The sequence below is a fragment of the Lepidochelys kempii genome, chromosome 9, assembly GCF_965140285.1.
Source record: "Lepidochelys kempii isolate rLepKem1 chromosome 9, rLepKem1.hap1, whole genome shotgun sequence".
Taxonomy (NCBI): domain Eukaryota; kingdom Metazoa; phylum Chordata; order Testudines; family Cheloniidae; genus Lepidochelys; species Lepidochelys kempii.
In genome coordinates, this window is record NC_136388.1 from 19,758,261 (window position 1) to 19,780,603 (window position 22,343).

Here is a 22,343-nt window from a genome sequence, read left to right on the forward strand (position 1 = left end):
GCTGTGGGGTTCCCCTGCCACCCGTGGCAGCAGGGAGGGGGCAACAGAGGTGGCAGGGGTAGTGGGTGGTGGGGGACCCTGCAGCTCCCGATCACCGCAAGCTGAAGTCACGGAGACCGCTGGAAGTCACGGATTCTGTGACTTCCGCGACCTCCATGACTAAATGACAGTCTTACTAATAATGATGTACCCATATGTAACCTGGGACAGAATAAACCAAATAAATTGAATTTCATTTGGCACAGCTTAAAAATACTTAAAAATAGTCAAACCAGGTTTTGAACATTTGTACCACTTTTTTTTTGTTAAGATTTTGAATGTTGACTTTAGAAACAGAAAACTTTTAGAGCTTTTTCTCTGACTTAAACAACATATGTTTCCATTGAGGGTTCTAAGTGTGTTTATTATGGAAACAGTAGCATGTTTTACACATTAATACCAGAAATATATTTAGAATAATTTTTGTTTTAAATGGTCATGAATATTCACCAAAAGAAAATTATAGTGGGATACATTTTACTCTACTGCTTTCTCATTACAGATGCATATGAACAGGGTGCTTATCTGTTAGAAACATTTAATGCAAGTCAGGTGGGTATCGGGTGACATCTTGTTCTTGTGTTATGTATAGGGGTTATTAACGTTTCCTTATTGATTTTCTCCACACTGTTCATGATTTTATAGACCTGTCATATTCCCCTCCCTCCCCACCGCCACATACCTTTAGTCATCTCTTTTCCAAAGTGAACAGCCCTGATCTTTTTAATCTCTCCTTTTATGCAAGCTGTTCCACACCCTTAATCATTTTTGTTGCCCTTCTCTGTTCCTTTTCCAATTCTAATACATCTTTTTTGAGACTGGGCAACCAGATCACCATGCAGTGTTCAAGATGTGGGTGGGTGTTCCATGGATTTACACAATGGTATTATGATATTTATTGTTTCATTATCTATTGCTTTCCTAATTGTTCCTCAGATTACGATTGGTGTTCATAAATTAGTGTTCAGCAAACTCAGATGTAAACATGGGGTAATTTCCTTAACTTTGGGTGTTATAACAGAGATCTTTATATCTTTTACCTTATATTTAGTGGTGGGCTCAGGCCAGAATTGATTACACTCAGACTTTCAAAGAGAAAGTTTGGTTCACAATCCAAACCCAGATCATGGTTCCTAATGTCACAGCTGGTCTCACTCTACAGTGAGCTATATCAACATCCCAGTTCTGAACACTTGTAGTTTCCGGGGGTGGTGGTGTAGAAATGGGAGTGAGATAAGCTGTTGTATTGAGATTGTCTGTAATTGCATTTAACATGCTATATTTTATATGAATAAATTGTAATAAATACATATTTAAGAAGTATTGTGAAGCTATTTTAAATACTCTGTTTGATAGTGAATCTATATTTCATAAAATTTATTTGCAAAACTTAAACATTTACATATGCAGAAATCAAAGTAACATGAAGGCTAATAGTACCATTTTGTCAGCTGCACTTTCGCTGTCATTTTACCAATCTATTTAAATGAGTACATTATAGCTCATCATCTCATGCATATTTTTAAAAGCAACATGCCATTAAACACACACATCTACAAATTCCCTGTGGTATAGAGAAAAGCAACATGTATATAAAGGAACTCATCCAACTTGAAATATAGTCACATTTAAAAAAAAAAGTTCTCGGTGCTTTCAGGTAATATGCCTGCCCCTACATTCATATGCCAGTTTTTATTGTTTGCTGCTGTTGTAGCGGTAATTCATAATGCAGGGGGTGAAATGACTTATGCAATTTTCCCTCACATAACCTGAAGGACCAGACAAAATTGCTAACCCTGCACTTCCAGAGTACAGAGATGGCTCCTTTCTAGCATTATCTGAGGCACAATTCAACCCATATGTGGTGGGGAGGGGACGTGTAGTTACACAACTCAGACCCCCTCCACGCTGGTTTGCAGGGCTGAACAGCTCTGGAGCAGGGATAGTGATCTGTACACGCTCCCTCCGAGACAAGGGAGTTCTTTGTCACCTTGTGCAAGGCTGTAATTGCACAGAGGAGCCCAGGATTTGGCCCACTGATTTCAACAAGAATTTTGCCTGATTAATGATTGCCTGAAAAGTGAATGAGCTATTTACATACAGATGTCCGTGGCAGAGCAGGGAATGAACCTAGATCTCTCAGATCCCAGGCTAGTACCCTAACTGGTCATTCTTCCTCCTTGGAAGAAAACAAAAGGGAAGCAAATAGATCTATAATTACACTGAAATTAATCAAGAACTTGAGGTTACTGATGTTCCAAGCCTTCCCTCACCTTTGGGTCTGGATTTTACCTGTTATTACAGACTGTATTAAAAGCATGTGTATACTGGAGCTGGAGGAGTGATTTCCAGCTCGGGTAGACACCCCTCTGCTAGCTCTGATGGTGTTAATACACTCTGAATAGCTGTCTTAGCTGCAGCTGCACAGGCTGAGGGAGGGGCTAGCTGCCCCGAGTATGGACCTAGGTTTGATAGAGGACTGTGCTTGGGATCGCTAACCTGTCCTGCTGCCCATGCAGTCGCAGCAGCAACTATGCTGCCACTTTCCACACACTAGCTCAGTCAGAGCACAGCAGGATGGATACGTCTACCCAAGCTAGAAATTAAACCTCTAGCTCTCTGATAGTCTCCTTAGTGGCGTGCGTGCAATCTGACCCAGCTGGAGCAGCAATGCCTCCTGGTGCTCTGCACATGCGTTTACTGCTCCACTTCTCACAAGGGTGTACCAAGTGTTTCTTTCTCCAGCTGGTGGGTGAGGAGGAAAGGAGAGCCCAAGGCCCTGCTGCTTCCATGCTGCTTTGGGGTTGGTTTTTCAATAGAGATCCCTAGCAAGGAGCAGTGTACACTTAAGGGAGGACTGCGGTTGTGGCTGCCCTCTGTGAATGTACAGAAGGGAAGAGGAAAATGCTCCTTCTGCTTTCCCCCTTAATATTTAGTCCTACGCGGAGAAGCTACATTTTGATGCATATGTGTGTTACATACAGGTAGGTACCTGTTGCATAGCCATCCAACATAAGAAACACATAAGTGGGCCTGGAAAGAAGGAACTGCATGATTTTTAGTCTGATAATCAGGGATAAACGATCATACTTCAAGACACGTTTAGATGTCATAGTCAATGTGATGGCAAGTTGAGACAATATGAATCTAATATATTTTGTTGTCTTTTCAGAGTGTTTTAGAGATTAAGGTTTTGAACAATGGATACACTGACCCAAACAATTTAAAATTTGATGAAATTAAAATTTTGGGAGTTGTCAGACGACCTTTAGCTGCTACAGTAAAACAAAATGGCGTGACAGTTCCATCTCTCCATAATGTCAACTATGATGCTACAAAAAAGGTAAGCAGCTAATTCAAGGGTATTAAACCATCTGCCAAATAATATAACCTTTCTTCCTTAAACTTGGCATTGAATCAGATCTCAGTTGCAATATTAAGTCCTATATTTTTTAATAAATTCAAAAATGTACCACTAATGAAATATTTGCATTGAGAAATCAAACAACCTGGAATTGTTGTATGATGTTTAGTAAATAATACAAAATGTAATCAAACAAGGTTTCAATTTGACAGGGCAAACAGGAAAAGAAAATATGACAGAGCGTATGTGCAATATGGCTAAGTTATTGCTGCAGTAAAATCCTTAATCTTTGGAAATTCCTAACTCTGAGTATTTGATTTTTTTTCAACCCTCCTAAAAGCTTATTTACGCCCTAAGAGAACTGAGAGGGAATATAGCATCTCCAACAAGTACTTACTGAGAAGCTAGACGGTTCTGTTCTTGCCACCCATTTCCTTCCTCCACCCTTCGCCTGCCCCTGTATAACTGTAAACCTTTTTTGTTGTGTTTTGTCAAATATAGGCTATATGCAGTTCAGGGCAAAGACCCTACCTCTATGGGTTAAGTCTTTGCTCCACTAAAGCCATTGGCAAAACTCCCAATGGGCCATGATTTGACCCTGCATGTTTTTGTGAAATATCCAACACGTTTCTTACTGTCTCATAAAATTAATAAAAAGATGTCCCAGGACTAAAAAATCTCCCCTGTGACTCTGTCATATGTATAATTATGGGGAAGAAGTCAGTATTAACTATAAATAATAATTGAGTCAAGCACTCCTAAATGTAATTGAAACAAATCCTGAGTATCATGGTGATCTTCAAGACACGTTCCTCTGAACTGCCTTTCAAATATAAACATAACTCCTGTAGCTGCTTTTAGGGTTTCCACTCTTCTGATGGAAAAATGCAAGGTTATCCCCACCCCCAGCTTATTCCCAAGGCTTTCTACAAAACTGTATCTTTTATTAAATCTCTTGCCTTTCTGCCTTGTGCCTGAAACATACAAAAAAATCTATCATATTTAGCTGTGCTATCATTCCTTGGATGGGAAAGCAGAAATTCCTGTGCACAGGTGAAATCAGAATGGACTCCAAGCTTTTAAAAAGAAAGAGCAGGATCCTGATCTTTACAGGGTCCCTGGGAAGCCCATAGTTTGGAATTCAAAATCAGTGCCATGTTAAAATAAGTCACAGATAGTGCGAGAGCTGAAAAATGCAACGGCCTCAGGTAGATTTGTTGTTTTTTTGTTTCCGTTCAAAGCTCCTGCATATTACTGGCCTTCAGCTTGAATTGGGGAAACCCTACTCAGTTGACTGGTCTTCACAGGAGTCATTGGTTGAAGACAATGAAAAATTTAACTGTTATCCTGACTCAGGTGCATCACAAGAAAATTGTACTGCTCGTGGCTGTATCTGGCAGGTAAGCAGAAATGATTTGTGTGAAGCAAGAAATAAGGACACTGCTTTAATGACACTAACTTAATTTATCTAAACTAAAAGAGTTGCTGACTAGGGTTTTTAAGTATTTGATGAACTTGCAGAATTGTTTTAGCAACACAACAAAATGTTTGAGTGATGAAAATAAGTCTGACTCTATGGATCAAGGTTGCCACCTATTTTGGGACATTGTCTCTCAGGGGATCACTTGGCAGCTTGCTTATGCATGGAAGGCAGAATTAATCATCCTTACCACTTTAAGCATCACCACCACTATTGGGACTCAGGCTTTTGCCATTTTGCCATTGGGCTCTCTTTTTCCTCATCCGAAAAGACCAAACATAAAGAGGAAATCAGCTGACATCAGCACCCCCAAAGCTGTGTCTTGAGTAACTCCAAAGATGTGAACCTAAAGTTTCTACACTTAGTACCTTCTCAAGTGTCACTTCATCCCTATTCTATTTTTCTCTCTTTCCCATCCTTCTCTTTAGCTGTTTGATTCCAAGGTTGGTTAGGATAAGGAGGACAATGGTAATCTGTGTGCCAGGCAAAGATTTCAGTAGATTCTAATGGAAGTAAGATTGAGTCCTCAGTGAAAAGATCTTGTCGGTATGCTCAGTCAATGAAATTAGTAAGGAAATAAGGTGAATTCCCAGCCATTTCCTCCTGAAGAACAAAAGGCACTTCATGTCATTTAGTGCTTCTTGATGTATGCTTGATTTCACCTCTCAAACAATGTTTGATTGTATACCTGTTCAGAGGAAGTCGCAAGAGTTTTTCTTGTTGTCATAATTTTTCTTTTTAATGGTGAGAAAAAGTGTATTTTCCCCCCATTCGTGTATTCAATAAAAGGTGGGCTTGCTTATCAAAAGATTTCAGACAGAGAAAAACCCTCTGGGCTTACATAAAGCAAGAAAAAAATCTCACTCTGAAAATGAAAATATCAGAAAAAGACAAGGAATTTGACAGGCGGATTTAGAATAGTGACTGCTAAGCACCTGCATTAAATGCAGCATTCCTTGCCACTGCTAATATAATATCATTTTATAAACAAATGAGAGATGCTTCTATTAAAAATACACTTAAGAAAAGGAAAGATAAAGTTATCAAGCTCTGATGTTTTTTAAATGTAAATAAGTGATGATGAATCATAACTAAATCCCAGGAAGTTCTTTTCTTCGTATTTCTAAACTTACTTAAATTCTCTGCATTGAAATTGTCAACTCAATGGGATGTCCTCCTCCAACAGACCCCACTGTAATGACGGGAAGTTTTCTCTGATCTTAATTGCATAAATCATTGTGTTCTTTGTTAGGGTTCGTTTTCACACTGTTCAGCATTGTTGCAGTCACCTTTCCAAGCGGTTGCTCATGAGTTACCTGTTAAAAATGGGATTTTTCTGGAATTGTCTTTTACTGTTATTAAAATGAATGATCTCATTTACTGTTTTCTAATCTGCAATATGTTTTTCAGGTTGCCTCTAACTCCCTTGTTCCATCATGTTACTACCCAAGTAATTATGGCTATTCTGTCAGTAACATTCAAAACACCGCTTCGGGTCTTACAGCTGACCTCTCCAGAAATCTTAGTATCCCTGACCGCTATAGGGATCGTTCTCCCGCTATCAACACACTTCGCTTGGAAGTGAAATATCATGACAACAACATGTTGCAGTTCAAGGTAATTTCAGTCTGAATCTGTTGAGACAATCTATGCTGAGATTGGTGATGGTGATACTTTTTCATTTTTACTGAGCTGAAATGTGACTAGACCATACATGGCTACAGAGGAGAGTAGGAGAGAATAAGAATTGACCCATCTTTTGAATGGCCTATGTAAAGGCCGCCACATTTGAAACCCTGGTGCTCCGGGGCTCCCCATCAGATGCATCTTTCTGGGAGCAACTACATACCTGCCTCCTTCTAGAGAAGTGGCTCTCAACCTTTCCAGACTACTGCACCCCTTTCAGAAGTCTGATTTGTCCTGCCTACTCCCAAGTTCCAGTTCACTTAAAATCTACTTGCTTTCAAAATCAGACATACAAACACAAAAGCGTCACAGCACACTATTATTGAAAAATTGCTTACTTTCTCATTTTACTGTATAATTATAACATAAATCAGTTGGAATATAAATATTATACTTACATTTCCATGTACAGTATATAGAGCAGTATAAACATGTCATTGTCAGTATGAAATTTTAGTTTTACTGAGTTGGTTAGGACTTTTTATGTAGCCTGTTGTAAAACTAGGCAAATATCTAGAAGAGTTGATGTCCCGCCTGCGTACCCCCAGGGATACGCTTACCCTGGTTGAGAACCACCGTTCTAGAGACTATTTCATTTTATTTTGTCTTATCATTCAAAGAGAGTGATCACGTTTTCTCTAAACTGCTAATGATGGCTTGCTGTGCAAATAAGTGGATCACACACTGCATTGTTTCGTACTGTTGCAGTAGCATGACATGCTGATTCCTGATCCATTTGACCTATTCCATATGTAATGTGGACATGTTGAATACTAGAAGTGGTGTGAGGTTCCATAGTGCTTATTCTCACCTCTTTGGGTTTTTTTTCTCAGTAAGCTCTTTTCAGACAGCTCAGTGTGTTAGTTGAGCTACCTAAGTTTCAACAAACACCAATGATGAACATAGATGTGCAGGGTTTTATCTAAGCACTGAGGTAATAATACATGAAGAACCAGTTCAAGCTGTGAGAAATCAGCATCCACAGGTGTAACCCGCATAAGGTGCCTCAGAGATGGCTCCTATTTGTTTACCTTATAAAGGACACAGGGATTGAGAGTGGACTCCTGTACATTATGTAAGGTGAACAAGAGCTTGAGCAAGGACTCTGCAGCCACTTACTTTTCACGGTTCAACACATGTGCAGCATCGTCTTCCTTAGCTGAACATTCTACTAGCTTAATTCTGCTGCCTTTAATCAGGCTGAGTAGTATCATGTTCTGCGACTCCTCTCATTGGGCCAGATTCTTACTCAGACTGAGTAGCACCTCACTCTCCAGTGAGCACTCATCCAGCACTCATCCAGTTGAAATCCGTGAGACTACTCAAGGAGTGAGAAACTGCTCAACAGAATTAACCAAGTACTGAAAATCCCTGTGCAAAATGTACTGTGTCTTTGTAGGATATGATAAAGATCTGAATTCAGTCTTAATGAAAGCCAAGTTTCATTAGAATACTCATTAATCAATGCCCCAATTAATATAAAAATGGTACACTCAAATGTTTGCTTGTATTAGTAACCAGTTGTGGAAAGGTCGTTGAACTCTATGTTAATACATATACCATTTTACCATGTATATAGCAATGGTATTAGAAGATTATTATGTTGGGAGCTTTGTATTTTTATAACATATTTGCAAATACATATCTCTAAATGCTTGTCATCTCAGTCTTTAAGTCAAAACCAAGGTATTCACTTTTAACCCAAAACATGAATTTAGAGGTAAGAAAGGTCTTCTACCAAATATTTTCCAACCTTTCATGTTTTTCTTAAACGTTGAGGGCTTTAGAGTGATAATAAAGTAAATTACTTTCCGTGAGCAAATTCTTTAGCAGAAGTAATCCAGAGGTTTTTACTTGCAAAGGGGCATAAAGAAAAACCCGCTTTTACGATTTTAGGGCTCCTAGTAAGGATCCCTAAGTTTTGCTCCTGAACAGGAATATCCTTACATTCTTTTTAAGTCAGGTCTCTTTCTAAAACATATCTTGCCAAGTTTGTTCTCTTGAGATTGTTTTATCAGTGTGTTATGCTGGTGTCTTGTTCTCTGAAACAAGCATGTGTGGTTGTTTCTTTTGGACCCTGTGTATCCTAGATTTACAACGGGCCCATGTTCAGTACATTGGCAATTAGTCTCTCATCAAATATTCGATGTAAACACTTAAGAATAACTACCAGTTAGATACAAACACAAATTGAAAATATAGCATAAAAGAAAATAGTATAAATAGTTAAGCAATACATAAGTTATAAAAGTTGCATGTCTGAGCTTGTATAAAAGATGTTTGGATGTTTTATGGCCGAGAGAGGTATCATTTTTGACATTTTGGGAGCTTGTCACTAGCTGACAGGAAGCGGAAGCCTCCCGGAATTAGCCTTACATTTCACTTAATAACAGACGTAACCAAAATATAAGCAGGTGGTATTGCATTTTCTAAGCATGATGGGAATAACAATAATTGTAAGTACCTTTTAATATTCAGTTAACAGAGCAGGCAAATTGTAATAAACCAATATTATAAGAATTAATTATTAATTATTATTAATAAAGGTATTCTAATCTCTATAGAGGTCTATCTCTTACACTGCCCTAATACTCTTAGTGAGTTAAGCCTGAAATCTTCAGGTGACAATTAACTGTCATTGATTATTTTAGCAGAAAGTCCTGCTAAAGTGCTTTATCCCACAATCACAAGCTACCTCCCACTTCCCACTTCCCCCAGCCTCCAACTATCCACAACTTAGCAGCCAAAACCTCCAGACTGGCCCCTGACATTGTCTACAATGCAGTTATTGAAGGCCAGTGCAGAAATTTTCTGGCGTATTGAAAACTAAAAATGTAGAGGCAGCATAAATAAACTGTGAATTTAACATCAAAATAAACAACACAAAGGCTACTGTGCTGGTTGATTGTGTTTTTCATATGTAAAGGAAGCAGCCACACATTGCCACAAAATCCAGGAAAAAAAAGCCCCAGAATTTAGGTCCTATTTGTTGTCGAGTGCAGGGACCACAACTATAATGTTTGCTGTTACTTTCCCTATGATATTTACTTACATTCTTGAACATGACCACACACAGAAATAATTTTTTATTTCTCTTTGACTAAGGAGAACTTTTATTTAAAACTACAGTTGCAAGAAGCAGGTCTTATGTATTACACCTTCAAGACCACTGCCTTTCTTTTCATAGGTTTATGATGCCAACAATAAAAGATATGAAGTTCCAGTCCCACTATTTCTCCCTAGTACTCCAACAAGTACAGAAGCAGGTCGACTCTATGAAGTGACCATTAAGAACAATCCATTTGGTATCCAGATTAGGCGCAAAAGCACCGGAACAATTATGTAAGTGAAAACTTTGTTTGCTATAGATGACATTTTAATTTTAACTTGTATGTTTGGTGGAAATCCCTGAGTACTGGCTTCGCCGTGGCACCTATAAAGGTGGAATAGCCTAGCTGCCTTGAGTACAATCCCATCCGAAACACTAGGTATGTACTCGGGCAGCTAACCTGTCCTGTTGCTGGCATCGCTGTGGCTACACTTGTGGTTTTATCATGCTAGCTTGATGAGAACTAGCACAGGTATGTCTGTCTGAGCCGGAAATCACACCGGAAGCTCCAGTGTAGACATATCCTTAGAGGGAACATTATTACATCAGTGATAACATCCTCAAGAGCTTCCAGAGCAATTAATTCTCACTTAGAACTAAATCGATTGCAAAATATCATACTCATTCTCTAATCAAATTCAGCACAAAAAGAATGTGGTTTACAGATGCTGATTCTGAGCTGATACCTAGCTGAAAAGAGAGGCTATCCCATTGATGTTGGAGCTGTGGCTTAAACCAAATGAAGATAGCTAAACATTCTCCTTTGAGAGTCCATTTCACTGTAGGCGTATGTGCACCCAATGCACTTGTGTATGAGACTTCTGCCAGCAGTACCATTAGTCAGTATGTGTGCCCCTGCCCTTCTCGTGCATGGGCCTGAGGGCATAAAAGGGACATGACTGCCACCTCCCTCTCAGTTCCTTTCTACCATCTGTGGCGAGAGCTGGAGAGTTCTCTGTCGCTCTTGAGCCTCACTTAGCCATCTGTAAAAGAGATTTTCTGATTTTTGCATACTTACAGTTCACTTCGTATAGTTACAGTTTAGTCAGTTAGCTCATGGTTTAAATCCAGGGGATTTTTGCATGGCAAAAAAAGCCAAAACATCTGTGTTCCACATGTACAGCTGTTATTGAGAGTTTCAAATATTGCCTAATTGGTTTAGGAGAGGGACAAGTGGGGAACAAATGTCCGATCCATTCCTCTTTCCCCACGAGGATGAAGAAACCAAGGAATTCCTGTCTTTAGTTAGTCTTTCTGGAAAAGCACCGTGTCCCTCTTAAGAGCCTGCCTCTGACCACGAGAGCAGAGCATTCCTCCACAAGGAGTGCCTCTCCGGGTGCCATGGCTCCAAAGCCTGTTTTGGATGAGAAATGTAGATTTCTAGATCTAAGATCTAAGAAAGTTTAACAGATTAACCAAGAGAACAAAGAAAAGAATGGTTCCCCTATCATCTGTTATCCCTTCCTTGAAGGTGGGGAATTAGTACGTTGCCCTCTGGCTGCAGGATACATCCTTCCTGGCCACAGAAAGTATCTTTAATTCATGGTAGGCAATAGGCCTGTCAGCCTAACACATGTCCTGAGGGTGTTTACCAAATGTATGGCAGTAGTGGCAGCTCATCTTCAACTTTTAGGCATTCAGATATTTCCTTATTTGGATGACTGGCAGTGAGGAAAGAGTTTGCTCTCAGGATGTCCAAGCCATGTTGGTGTGCAGCAGGAAGGGCACAACCAGAGCTACTTATCCATGAAATGGAAAAGGCTCTCAGTCGGAACTGAGTCTCACCGGTTGTCACCAAGGAATCCAGACATTACGCATATATGAGATTACCTGCTATATTTGAAATCTCATGGTTTTCTCATCAGTTTTCTAAGGGGGCACTTAGCCTCCATCTCTGTGATACATCCACTGGTAGATGGGGTTTTCTGTCTTTTCGCATCTCTTGATGCCTCAGTTCTTAAAAAAAAAAAAAAGAGGACTTGTGGCACCTTAGAGACGAACAAATTTATTTGAGCATAAGCTTTTGTGAGCTACAGCTCACTTCATCGGATGCGTTCAGTGGAAAATACAGTGGGGAGATTTATATACACAGAGAACATGAAACAATGGGTGTTACCATACACACTGTGATCAGGTATGGTGAGCTATTACCAGCAGGAGAGCGGGGGGGAAAAAAACCTGATAATCAAGTGATAATCAAGGTGGGCCATTTCCAGCAGTTGACAAGAAACTCTGAGGAACAGCAGGGGGGAGGAATAAACATGGGGAAATAATTTTACTTTGTGTAATGACCCATCTACTCCCAGTCTTTATTGAAGCCTAAGTTAATTGTGTCCAGTTTGCAAATTAATTCCAATTCAGCAGTCTCTCGTTGGAGTCTGTTTTTGAAGTTTTTTTGTTGAAGAATTGCCACTTTTAGGTCTGTAATCCAGTGACCAAAGAGATTGAAGTGTTCTCCGACTGGTTATGCTCAAATAAATTTGTTAGTCTCTAAGGTGCCACAAGTCCTCCTTTTCTTTTTGCGGATACAGACTAACATGGCTGCTACTCTGAAATCAATTCTTAAAAGTCCTCATTTGCATGTGCCCTGCTGTCTCTGATCCACTGCATGAATTTAGTTTTGTCCTGTTTGATGGTCTCCCCCTTTGATCTTTGAGCAACAACATCCTTATAATTGATGCTATCAGTGAATATAGTGTTTCTGGTAGCAGTCAGGTACAATCTGCCAAAAGGGTGAGCTTCAGACACTGTTAGCCAAGCCCCCTTTTAAGACATTTCACAAAGATAAAGTTTCTTTTAGGCCACACCTTGTTTATGTCTGAAGTTCCACCTCAATCAGATCATCAGTCTCTCTAACATCTCTTTTGCTTCCCCACGTCCCATCATTACTAAGCATACAATACACTGGGTTTAAAAACATCACTACCATTGAAATTAATATATAGATTAATTAAAGTTTCCTTCAGTTCTAAGAAACTTCTGAATACATATTTAGTGTTCATTTAAACTAAATTCAAGAGTGTATTCAATAATACCCAACTTCCTTGCACTCTGACACAGATAGTCTTCTAGCAGATTAAACAGTCATCCTGCACTTCATTAATAAAAGCAAATACATGGCTAATACACCAAATATTCTCTGTAACTTTCAAATTTCTCAGCCACTGTTATTTGTGTATCTTTCCAGCTCTTTACTGATGAAAGTTGGGTAATTCTTCTCTTTCAGTTGGGATTCTCAAGTACCTGGCTTCACCTTTAGCGACATGTTCATTCAGATTTCTACCCGTCTTCCATCAGAATATGTCTATGGATTTGGTGAAACTGAACACGCTACGTTTCGGCGTGATATGAACTGGAACACCTGGGGAATGTTTACGAAGGACCAGCCCCCTGGTGTAAGTAGAGATGAAGTTTGAATTAGATTCTTTCCTAAGCAGCAATGATGTTCTTGGTACACATGACTTTGAGTTTTTTCCAGGGTGACTGTAGTATATTTTGTTTTAAAATAATGCAGGCAGTAATATTGGTGTATGATATGCCCTGTTCACAGATATCATTATCATTACAACAAACCAAAACTCAGTTTAGTAACAGTTAAGTTCCTATCAGGAACTTGGGGTTTGGAAAAAAACTTCTTTTAAAACAGGTTATTCCATTTTGGATTAATTGCACTTTTCTCTGAAGCATGTAATATTTACCACATCTGGAGATGGGATAGCAGGCTATATGGGCCACTGATCTTATCTATGTCATGTCAACTCCTCTGTTTCTGAGGTGTATGTTGGTTTCTATAAGAGCTGAGCAGAATTGGAGAACTATTTTTGGCAGTACTTTTTGCCAATTTTCTCTCATCCTTCCCAAGTTCTGGAAATTTAACTTTTATTAACTTGTCAAGGTTTGATTATTTTGTTGAAGGCCACTTTGTGAAATACACTTCTAGCCTGAAATATTGTGGTTTTAATAGTTCATATAGACATGTCTTGGCAGCCGTTTTATCCCCTTTGGAAATTTGCCTTGTGTAGAGAGGACAAGGAGAGGGAGAGCAACCCATAGACAATCACTCTCACACGCCTAGTTAAAATATAGATTTTGGCCAGGTTTCCTGCGATGCTGGATGCTCGGAGCTCTCATTGGCTTTAATGGGAATTGCAGGAGGGTGCCCAGCAATTGTGAAAGCAAGTGAGATTGGGGCAGAAATGGCAAGGAACATAAGCACAATGGTTCCACCTCCAAGAGTGAGATGGGTTAGTACCAGGTCCTGCAATCCCAACAGCCCCGCACTACGTGGGCCACCCTGAGGCACCAAGATGTCAGCAGCAAGAAGCAGGGAGCAAGGAGAAGACAATTGTCAGATCTCCCTGTGAGCAGAGCAGGCATTAGCTCAGATGGAGCCAGCCTCATATCACTTTAAGGCTGCTCCTATAAATGTAACTAAATGCTGGAGGACTTGGACATAATCCTGGGTGAACTTTTCTGGGTTAAGGGGGTACAAAAATGTCCACTCTTCCAAGTTCATAGTCTGGGGCTGCTGCCCAAGGTGGCCCCACTCTCTGAGAAGATGTAGAAGTGTGCCCGGGTAGGGCTTCTACCTGCAAACAGAAAGAGAAGTGGGTCTGTCTGGGGCCTCAGATGTAAATAGTAATTTCTATACACATATGTAAAATGACTAAGACTGATCACTAACTCAGCCTGACTTTAGAGACTAACAAATTTATTTGGGCATAAGCTTTCATGGGCTAGAACCCACTTCATCAGATGTATGAAGTAAAAGATATAGGAGCAGGTATAAATACATGAAAGGATGTGGGTTGCTTTACCAAGTGTTAGGTCAGTCTAACAAGATCAATCAATTAACAGCAGGATACCAAGGGAGGAGAAATAACTTTTGAAGTTATTCCATGGGCCACTCTCTTTCCACTTCATTGGTTTTCTAGTTGTAAACTGCTGAGCTGTCATTGTTAAAAATGTGTGATAGGAAAATACATGTGTGGGTCATGTTATAGACTGTTACATGTTTCTCTCCTTTATATGCTTCTTCATCAGTCTAATGATGATATATCTTGCTGTCTTCTACCTACATAGCTGTACTCTCCTGACCTTTACAATTACACCTTTAGAACTTTTTGTATAAAACAGAAATGTCAAAAGGCCATTTGAATGTATCCATACAGTACAAGAAAAGTTCTTAAAAATTTAAAATGTGGGAAAGGTATTTTATGAGAGTGGATTTATCAGTAGTCATTTAGGAATATTAGACCGTTTACTTGCCAGTAGAATGTTCACAAATATGTTCACCTCCAAAGTGAAACCATAACTTCTTTTTCTTGTTTTTGCAGTACAAATTGAATTCCTATGGTTTACATCCCTTTTACATGGGCCTGGAAAATGATGGAAATGCTCATGGAGTCCTCTTGCTTAACAGCAATGCAATGGGTAAAAAAAAAAAAAAAATCACACAATTTTTTTTATTCCTGAAGTGTTTTCATACATTATGTCCTTTTCCTTAAGAGTGGATTATCTAAACATTCACTTTCTGCTTTCACTTTCTGGGTTTTCAGATGTCACATTCCAGCCAACTCCTGCTCTGACATATCGCACTATTGGAGGAATTCTGGACTTTTACATGGTGTTGGGCCCAACGCCAGAGCTTGTTGTTCAGGAATACACTGCAGTAGGATTGATTATGTTAAAAGTTATACAATAAATTGTATTTTTGTCCTGTTTTCCATATCACCATGATTAAATAATGTTTTCTCCCCCCCCTATTTTACTGTTGTTAGCTGATTGGACGACCGGTCATGCCACCGTACTGGGCTTTGGGATTCCAGCTGTGCCGTTATGGATACAAAAACGACACAGAAGTCTCTGACCTGTACGAGGCAATGAAGGCAGCCCGGATACCTTATGTATGTTGATTACAGTTATAATTAGTGATGTTATTTGAATTCTCTAATCACAGGTTTGTTCTCTTGGGAAAAAGAAATGAGAAATCATTATGCCCTGTTCACAGATATCATTATCATTAGCCCAAACAAAAACTAAATTTAATCCTATCAGGACCAACTCTTGCTGTTCAGCCTGGAAAGAATGAAAGTCAGACATTATGGGGAAAGTCTGTATCATTCCTTGTCACTTTCCCATCACCTCCAACAGTGTTGATAAGGTTGTCCAACATACCATAAGGCGTTTGCTTCCATCTCCTACAGATTCTGAAGAGCAACACATTCTCTAACTTTATCCATATTGTGCCCTCATGCAGAACCTTAATAGTAGCCTCATATTCCCTGTATCCGTGCATCTGGCTGTCAGAATACATTCATTTGGAAAATTATTCTTCCTTAACATTGCTGAGATCACTGTTAAGGTTTCGTGTAAGAGCAGTCCACAGTAGGTCATATCCCATTACGGGCCCCCATTTGTAATGATACCCCTTTTCAAGTAGTCTGTAAGGATGGAACCCACATCTCTGGATCTAAAAGCATGAGCCTCTACTTTTTGAATTAAAGGACCAAGCACATTATCTTAGAGAAAGTAGCAAACTCATAAACCTCTATATGTGGTCACTAGGGGATGCATCTTTTTTAAAAAAAGCCATTGTGTGTTCTTAACTCAATTTACACTCTGTTGGTGGCCAGTGGTTTACTTCCACCTAATGTGTGGAAACTACAAACTGCAGAGCTTCCTGTAGCTGGGGTAGAAATCTGGTGGTGGGTCTTGTTATGGTCTTCACTATGAGTTTATCTAGTATTAGTTAACTTGAATTAAATAATCTGAGTTAAGAACACATCATATTGTCCAAGAGAAGACAAGGCCTAGAGTCAGATAAATAGCTACTGATGTTAGCATGGGTTATACACTTCTTCTGGGCAGGGAAGTTTATCCCAAATGTCAGAGGGCTACAGCAGTTCATCTCCGTTTATGCATAGCCCCCACTCGTAACAATAACCCCAGTCAGTTTATTTACAGGATTGAATTCTTGACATCAGGAGCTAACAGCACAAACTACTGCTTAAGTTAAAGGACCATAAAATTTTTCCACCGTGTCTAAAATGACAATTCTGGCACTACTGTTGCACCATACCATTTTGTTTTCATGGCATTCTCCCTGCATGAGAGAAAGCCCCAATTTATACCATTGTAAAAACATGTACATGGAAAACGGTGCTTCCTTCAAATCTTAAATTGTGCCTCTATATAAATATTTTGAGCCAACATCTTCCTGATGCAAATCCACAACATTTATAATATGGGTGAATATGCAGAACATACCGATGAATCTAGCCCAATATCTTTGCTTTAAAATACAGCATTTTGCCATTTTACCTTTGTTCAAGGCAACACTTCTTTTACTTTGATTGTTGTGTTTTAAATATTAGTTAGGCAAACTAATTCAGAAAAAAATAAGAACCCCAGATGTTACCATTTGAACATTCTGAAGTTAATACAATCTTTCTAAAGTTCATTACGCCTTTGACGTCTAAAATAATTTCTAACCTTTTCTGTGTCTTGTTTTCACTTATTGCAGGATGTACAATATACAGACATTGATTACATGAACCGGAAGTTAGACTTTACTCTCAGCCCAAACTTTGCAGGACTTCCTGCTCTGATTAATCGAATAAAAGCTGAAGGAATGAGATTCATCATTATTCTGGTCAGTAGTTTGGTACTTTTTTCTTTACTTAGTATACTTATAGATAGTGAAATACCATAATTCACTTAATGAATTAAATAACGTACATATTTGTTCCTTAAAATAACTGTAAAACTGGATTCACTCTGTATTTTAGGACCTACCCATATCAGGCAATGAAACAAATGATTATCTAGCATTCACAAGAGGTGTGCAGGATGATGTCTTCATCAAATGGCCTAACAGCACTGAGATTGTCTGGGCAAAGGTACTGTTGTGAGAACTAGTTTAAAAATGAGGAGTGGATTTCAAAATGACTGTTCTGAGTAAATTGCATTTTTTTTTTTAAATTGAGGACTATTTTATGTGGAGTCCTCGAGCTTTGCCTGCCACCCCTCTTGTTAAGTGTATCTGTGCTACCTCTGGGAGAGGTAATAGAGAGATAATTTAGCCTGTAGTGCTATCACTATAATAATGTTATTCAGCTGTATCCCTTTTTTTCTTAGGGGAGGGGTGTGCATGTTCATAGAAGGAATTTATTTTGTACAGTGCTAAATGTACGTACACTGCAAAACATGTAATATTTTCTTTGCAGTTGTGTGTGCACTCTGACCTGCAAAGAGTACATTTTAAAAGCTGTAGTATGTCTCAGAAACTACATAAATATCAATTCAGTGTAGCTTAATTTCTTTTCTTCCCTCCTTTCTCTTTAGGTTTGGCCAGAATATCCTAATATAGTAGTTAATGATTCTGCAGATTTAGAAACACAGATCCAGGTATGTACGCTTAACACTTCTACCAGTGTTCCCTTCAGCCCCCTCTCTCACAGTCTCTCCACCTCAACCTGCTCTACTTTCCTTCCTTCCTTCCTTCCTTCCTTCCTTCCTTCCTTCCTTCCTTCCTTTCTGTGAATGATCTCCCTTTCTCTGGTTTTCCAGTTCGCTAATCACTCCTTGACACCCCCCCCACACCACAGATTTTCTTTTAATAGGGGAAAAAACCATGGAACTAAAATGACATTTCAAAAAGTCCCTCTGCTTGTGTGTTATATTCCTTCCACCCTTTTCTTATGGACTTAAACTGTAAGATCTTCAGGGCAGGGGCTGTCCAGCACTCTGTATAGTACTGATGAGACCATGTTCCCAGTTGGTCTGTAAGGCTGTAAAACAAACTGTAAATAATAAATAATAGTTGTTATTAAATGTACTTTATATACTAGTCATCCTACACCTACACTTTGTATAATAAAAAAAGAGTTGGATTGTGAAATCTTACAATATTGGGAGCGTTGAACAGCCATCGGATTGTTAATGAGGACTATTACTAATCACATACAGTGTTGGCTATGAAATGCCCCGGCCATTCATATGATGTAATCCCTAGTGTTTCTCACCCTCCATTCATTTAGATTTTGGTTCCCCCTAACTGTACTGGTGCTGGATAGAATCCTATGGAAACATAGGGTAAAATCCTGGCTCCATTGAAATCAATGGCTTAGGATATGTCTGCACTAGAGCTAGGAGATGTAATTTCCAGATTCATAGAATCATAGAATATCAGGGTTGGAAGGGACCTTAGGAAATCATCTAGTCCAACTCCCTGCTCAAAGCAGGACCAATCCCCAGTTTTTTGCCCCAGATCCCTAAATGGCCCCCTCAAGGATTGTTAATTTCTGTTAATTTCCTTTGGTGACCCTTGGTGTTTGCATTGTGCGAAAGTGTAAATAACACTTCACTTTTTCTACACTATTTATGACTGTGTAGACCTCTATCATATCTCCCTTTGTCTTGTCTCTTTTAAGCTGAATAATCACAGTCTTTTTTTCTCTCTCTCCTTGTATGGAAGCCATTCCATACCCTTGGTCATCTTTGTTGCCCTTCTCTGAACCTTTTCCAGTTCCACTATATCTTTTTATTTTCCCTGATGAGGCGACCAGAATTGGACACAGTATTCAAGGTATCAGTGTACCATAGATTTATTTAGTGGCATTGTATATGTATAGTTGGGATTATTTTTTCCAGTGTGCGTTACTTTCCAAAGTTGGGTTTCATCTGCCATTTTGTTGTCTAGTCACCCAATTTTGTGAGATCCTTTTTTAACTCCCCAGGTTCCTTTGGACTTAGCTATCTTGAATAATTCTATATTGTCTGAAAACTTTGCCATTTCACAGTTATTGGTCCATGAGACGACCTTCTCTCTTATCCCATGACTATTTAGTTTGCTTAAAAGCCTTTGGTGAGGGACCTCGTCAAAGGCTTTTTGAAATTCCAAGTACACTATATCGACTTGATCACCGTTATCCACATGTTTGTTGAGCCCCTTTAAGAATTCTAATGGAACGGTGAGGCATGGCTTACTTTTACAAAAGACTCTTCCCCCCAAAATTATCTTTATCCAGATTTGTTGCCCCAAAAGAATAGCTTTATTTTGAGTATCTCCCCGACCTCCTCTGCAGTGAAAACTGATGCAAATAGTTCATTTAGTTTCTCTGCAATGGCCTGATCTTCCTTGAGTGATCCCTTAACGTCTTTGTCATCTAATGGCCCCACTGCCTGAATGGCAGGCTTCCTGCTTCTGATGTACTTACAAAAAATCTTACTGTTAGTTTTTACATCTTGAAGAAGTTGCTTCTCAAATTCTTTCTTGGCTTGCCTTATGATACTCTCACAATAAACTTGCCAGAGTTTGTTCTCCTTTCTATTTTCCTCTCTTGAATTTGACTTTCAAATGTTAAAGGATGCCTTTTTTACTCTAATGGCCTCCCTGTCTCTGCTGTTTAGCCATTGTGGCATTCTTTTGGTGCTCTTCCTCTCTCTTTTTTATTTGGATTATGCATTTAGTCTGATACTCTATTTACCTGAGACTATTTACTTTAGTCTGAGACATGTTAACTTAAACAGTTAACAAAGAATACGAGCTTTAGGATTGAGTTTCATACCACTGTAGGCGCATATTAACAATAGATGTCTGTAGTTTAACTGCAATCTTAGTCAGTGGTTTCATTTGATTAGGTTGTTAAATCAGTTGAATATATTGCTATCCAGCACCTGTGTCTCTTTTCATATATTGTATGTTACTATTTTAGCTGTACAGAGCTTATGCAGCTTTCCCAGATTTCTTCTGCAATTCTACAGCACAGTGGTGGCAAAAAGAAATAGTAGAATTCCACACTAATCCAGCTAATCCAGAGAAGAGTGTAAAATTTGATGGCCTGTGGACTGTAAGTGCATGCCTTGTCTTGTTTTGGTTCTTTGTTTAGTAATACCCCATGTAGGAGATTTGTTACTGGTTTCACACAATTCTTACTATTCTAAGAAGGCTTCAGTAACTTTTATGCCACTAAGTAGTTCATTATCTTTAATACCATGTTGACTGCTCCTTCATCCAGCCCACAATGAAGAAACCTGAGTGTTAGCCTCACCAATAAGTTCAAACACTACGTATTAGTTTAATGCTGTTTGTTTTGGGGGATCTGTACCTGATGGCCACATTTCATAATGCTTTCTGTGGGAGTTATAGGATCGGGTCTGACTTTGTGGTGAGCCAGTATAAACAACTGTGGATGAAATGCAAGTTAGCAAGAAGGTAAATCAGAGCACTAGTTCTAGCAAAGTAATCTAACACCTGCTCCTGCAAGGATATTTCCCAGTTGTGTAATCTTTGTGAGTCAATTTAGTGCTCAAAACAGTTGGGGTTAAAACAAATTGACTTCATCGAGTTATTGTTTCGTTGGGCACTGTGTAAGCTTCCTCCCATCACTATCAGTGCACATCCGTCCCTGTGGAAAAGTTAAATTTCAGGTTATGAAATTGCCCAAAATGCAATAATGTAGACCACCTAAACAATTCACGTAATATCTTTAGATGTGATGAGTGTACAATGTGTATCCACATATACTAAACGGGCCGTATCAGTCAGCATTGTTTTGACAAATAATGTTCTCTTAACAACTCCTCCCAAAATCACTGCAAAAGATCATCTTGCTTTCTCAATAATTGTAGCCACCCAATGTCAAATAGCTGGGTTAATGTATTATTACCATGAGGGAAAACCTGCTGTTAAGAAAAATCTGTGTTCCTGCAGTTTGTTTTATGTAAATGGCTGATATATAAAATTTTGGGGTTGAGTTTCAAAGCTGTCTAGGGGATTATGACACACACTAGTTTTATTGGAAGATATGTCTAAATTCCCTAGACTCCTTTGAAAATCACAACTTCAAGAGATTACAATATGTCTGGCTTTCATTTATAGAAAATGTTACTCTGTAGCCATCTCCTAAAGAAATATGTCAACACAGAGATTTCTGAGCTTATTAATGCAGTACAATAATGATATGGCAATTAGGATAAACACCATCAATATCATTATACTGTACTTTGACAAGCGGTGAAAAAATCTATTGCTGGTCTATTCTGTGTTTCTGAATCCAGCACAAATGTCTGTGTGTTAGCGCGTATAAAACGAATGACGGGGGAGCATTTTGGATAGATCGAGTAAAATATGCAAAGTGGAGCCTGTTGAATAGTAAAATGCTTGACGGGTGAATACAAGGACAGAGTTCAGATTGCAGTGATCTGTGGGGACATTTCAATGGGCATATGGCGCTACTCAGCATGCATATGGATAACCGAATTGGAGCTGTGTGAGAAACATGGAACACGTGCAGCTTCTAGGCTTAAAGAGTGCACCCCTCTGTCCTGTGTAGTGAGCTTCTCTCTTCCCCATGCTGATTCAGAAATGTCACAGATGTACTCCACAGGGAGTTATACAGCCACGTCCATAGCTTCTCAGCCAGGAGCCTGAGAAGTAGGGACCTTTAGTGTATGGAAATAAAATGCAAGTTTGGGGAAGCACCCTAATTAATTCAGTCAGAGCTCGGGGAGGCCAACAGCTAGTGGGGAAAAGAAATAACATTCGTAACAGCACAGCATTTGTCAGCAGAAGGGTTCTGATGAATTTTCCATTTGTATTCAGTTTGTGTGTATATTTGCTTCCTTGTTTGTAAGTAGGCATATTTTCCCCTTAGAATTCA

The 22,343-nt window shown here is 39.1% G+C and overlaps 1 protein-coding gene across 2 annotated transcripts in view; it reads left to right on the forward strand.

Moving 5' to 3' along the window:
• Nucleotides 1-22,343, forward strand: part of SI (sucrase-isomaltase) — a 152,656-nt gene that overhangs the window by 107,646 nt on the left and 22,667 nt on the right. For both annotated transcript variants that reach the window (XM_073359491.2, XM_073359490.2), the window contains exons 46-58: nucleotides 542-591; nucleotides 3,212-3,382; nucleotides 4,645-4,803; nucleotides 6,294-6,500; nucleotides 9,757-9,911; nucleotides 12,905-13,073; nucleotides 15,015-15,111; nucleotides 15,237-15,349; nucleotides 15,459-15,584; nucleotides 17,204-17,332; nucleotides 17,469-17,579; nucleotides 18,025-18,087; nucleotides 20,397-20,531. In XM_073359491.2, coding sequence (XP_073215592.2) covers nucleotides 542-591; nucleotides 3,212-3,382; nucleotides 4,645-4,803; nucleotides 6,294-6,500; nucleotides 9,757-9,911; nucleotides 12,905-13,073; nucleotides 15,015-15,111; nucleotides 15,237-15,349; nucleotides 15,459-15,584; nucleotides 17,204-17,332; nucleotides 17,469-17,579; nucleotides 18,025-18,087; nucleotides 20,397-20,531 — 1,685 coding nt within the window. The remainder of the gene's footprint in view (nucleotides 1-541; nucleotides 592-3,211; nucleotides 3,383-4,644; nucleotides 4,804-6,293; nucleotides 6,501-9,756; nucleotides 9,912-12,904; nucleotides 13,074-15,014; nucleotides 15,112-15,236; nucleotides 15,350-15,458; nucleotides 15,585-17,203; nucleotides 17,333-17,468; nucleotides 17,580-18,024; nucleotides 18,088-20,396; nucleotides 20,532-22,343) is intronic.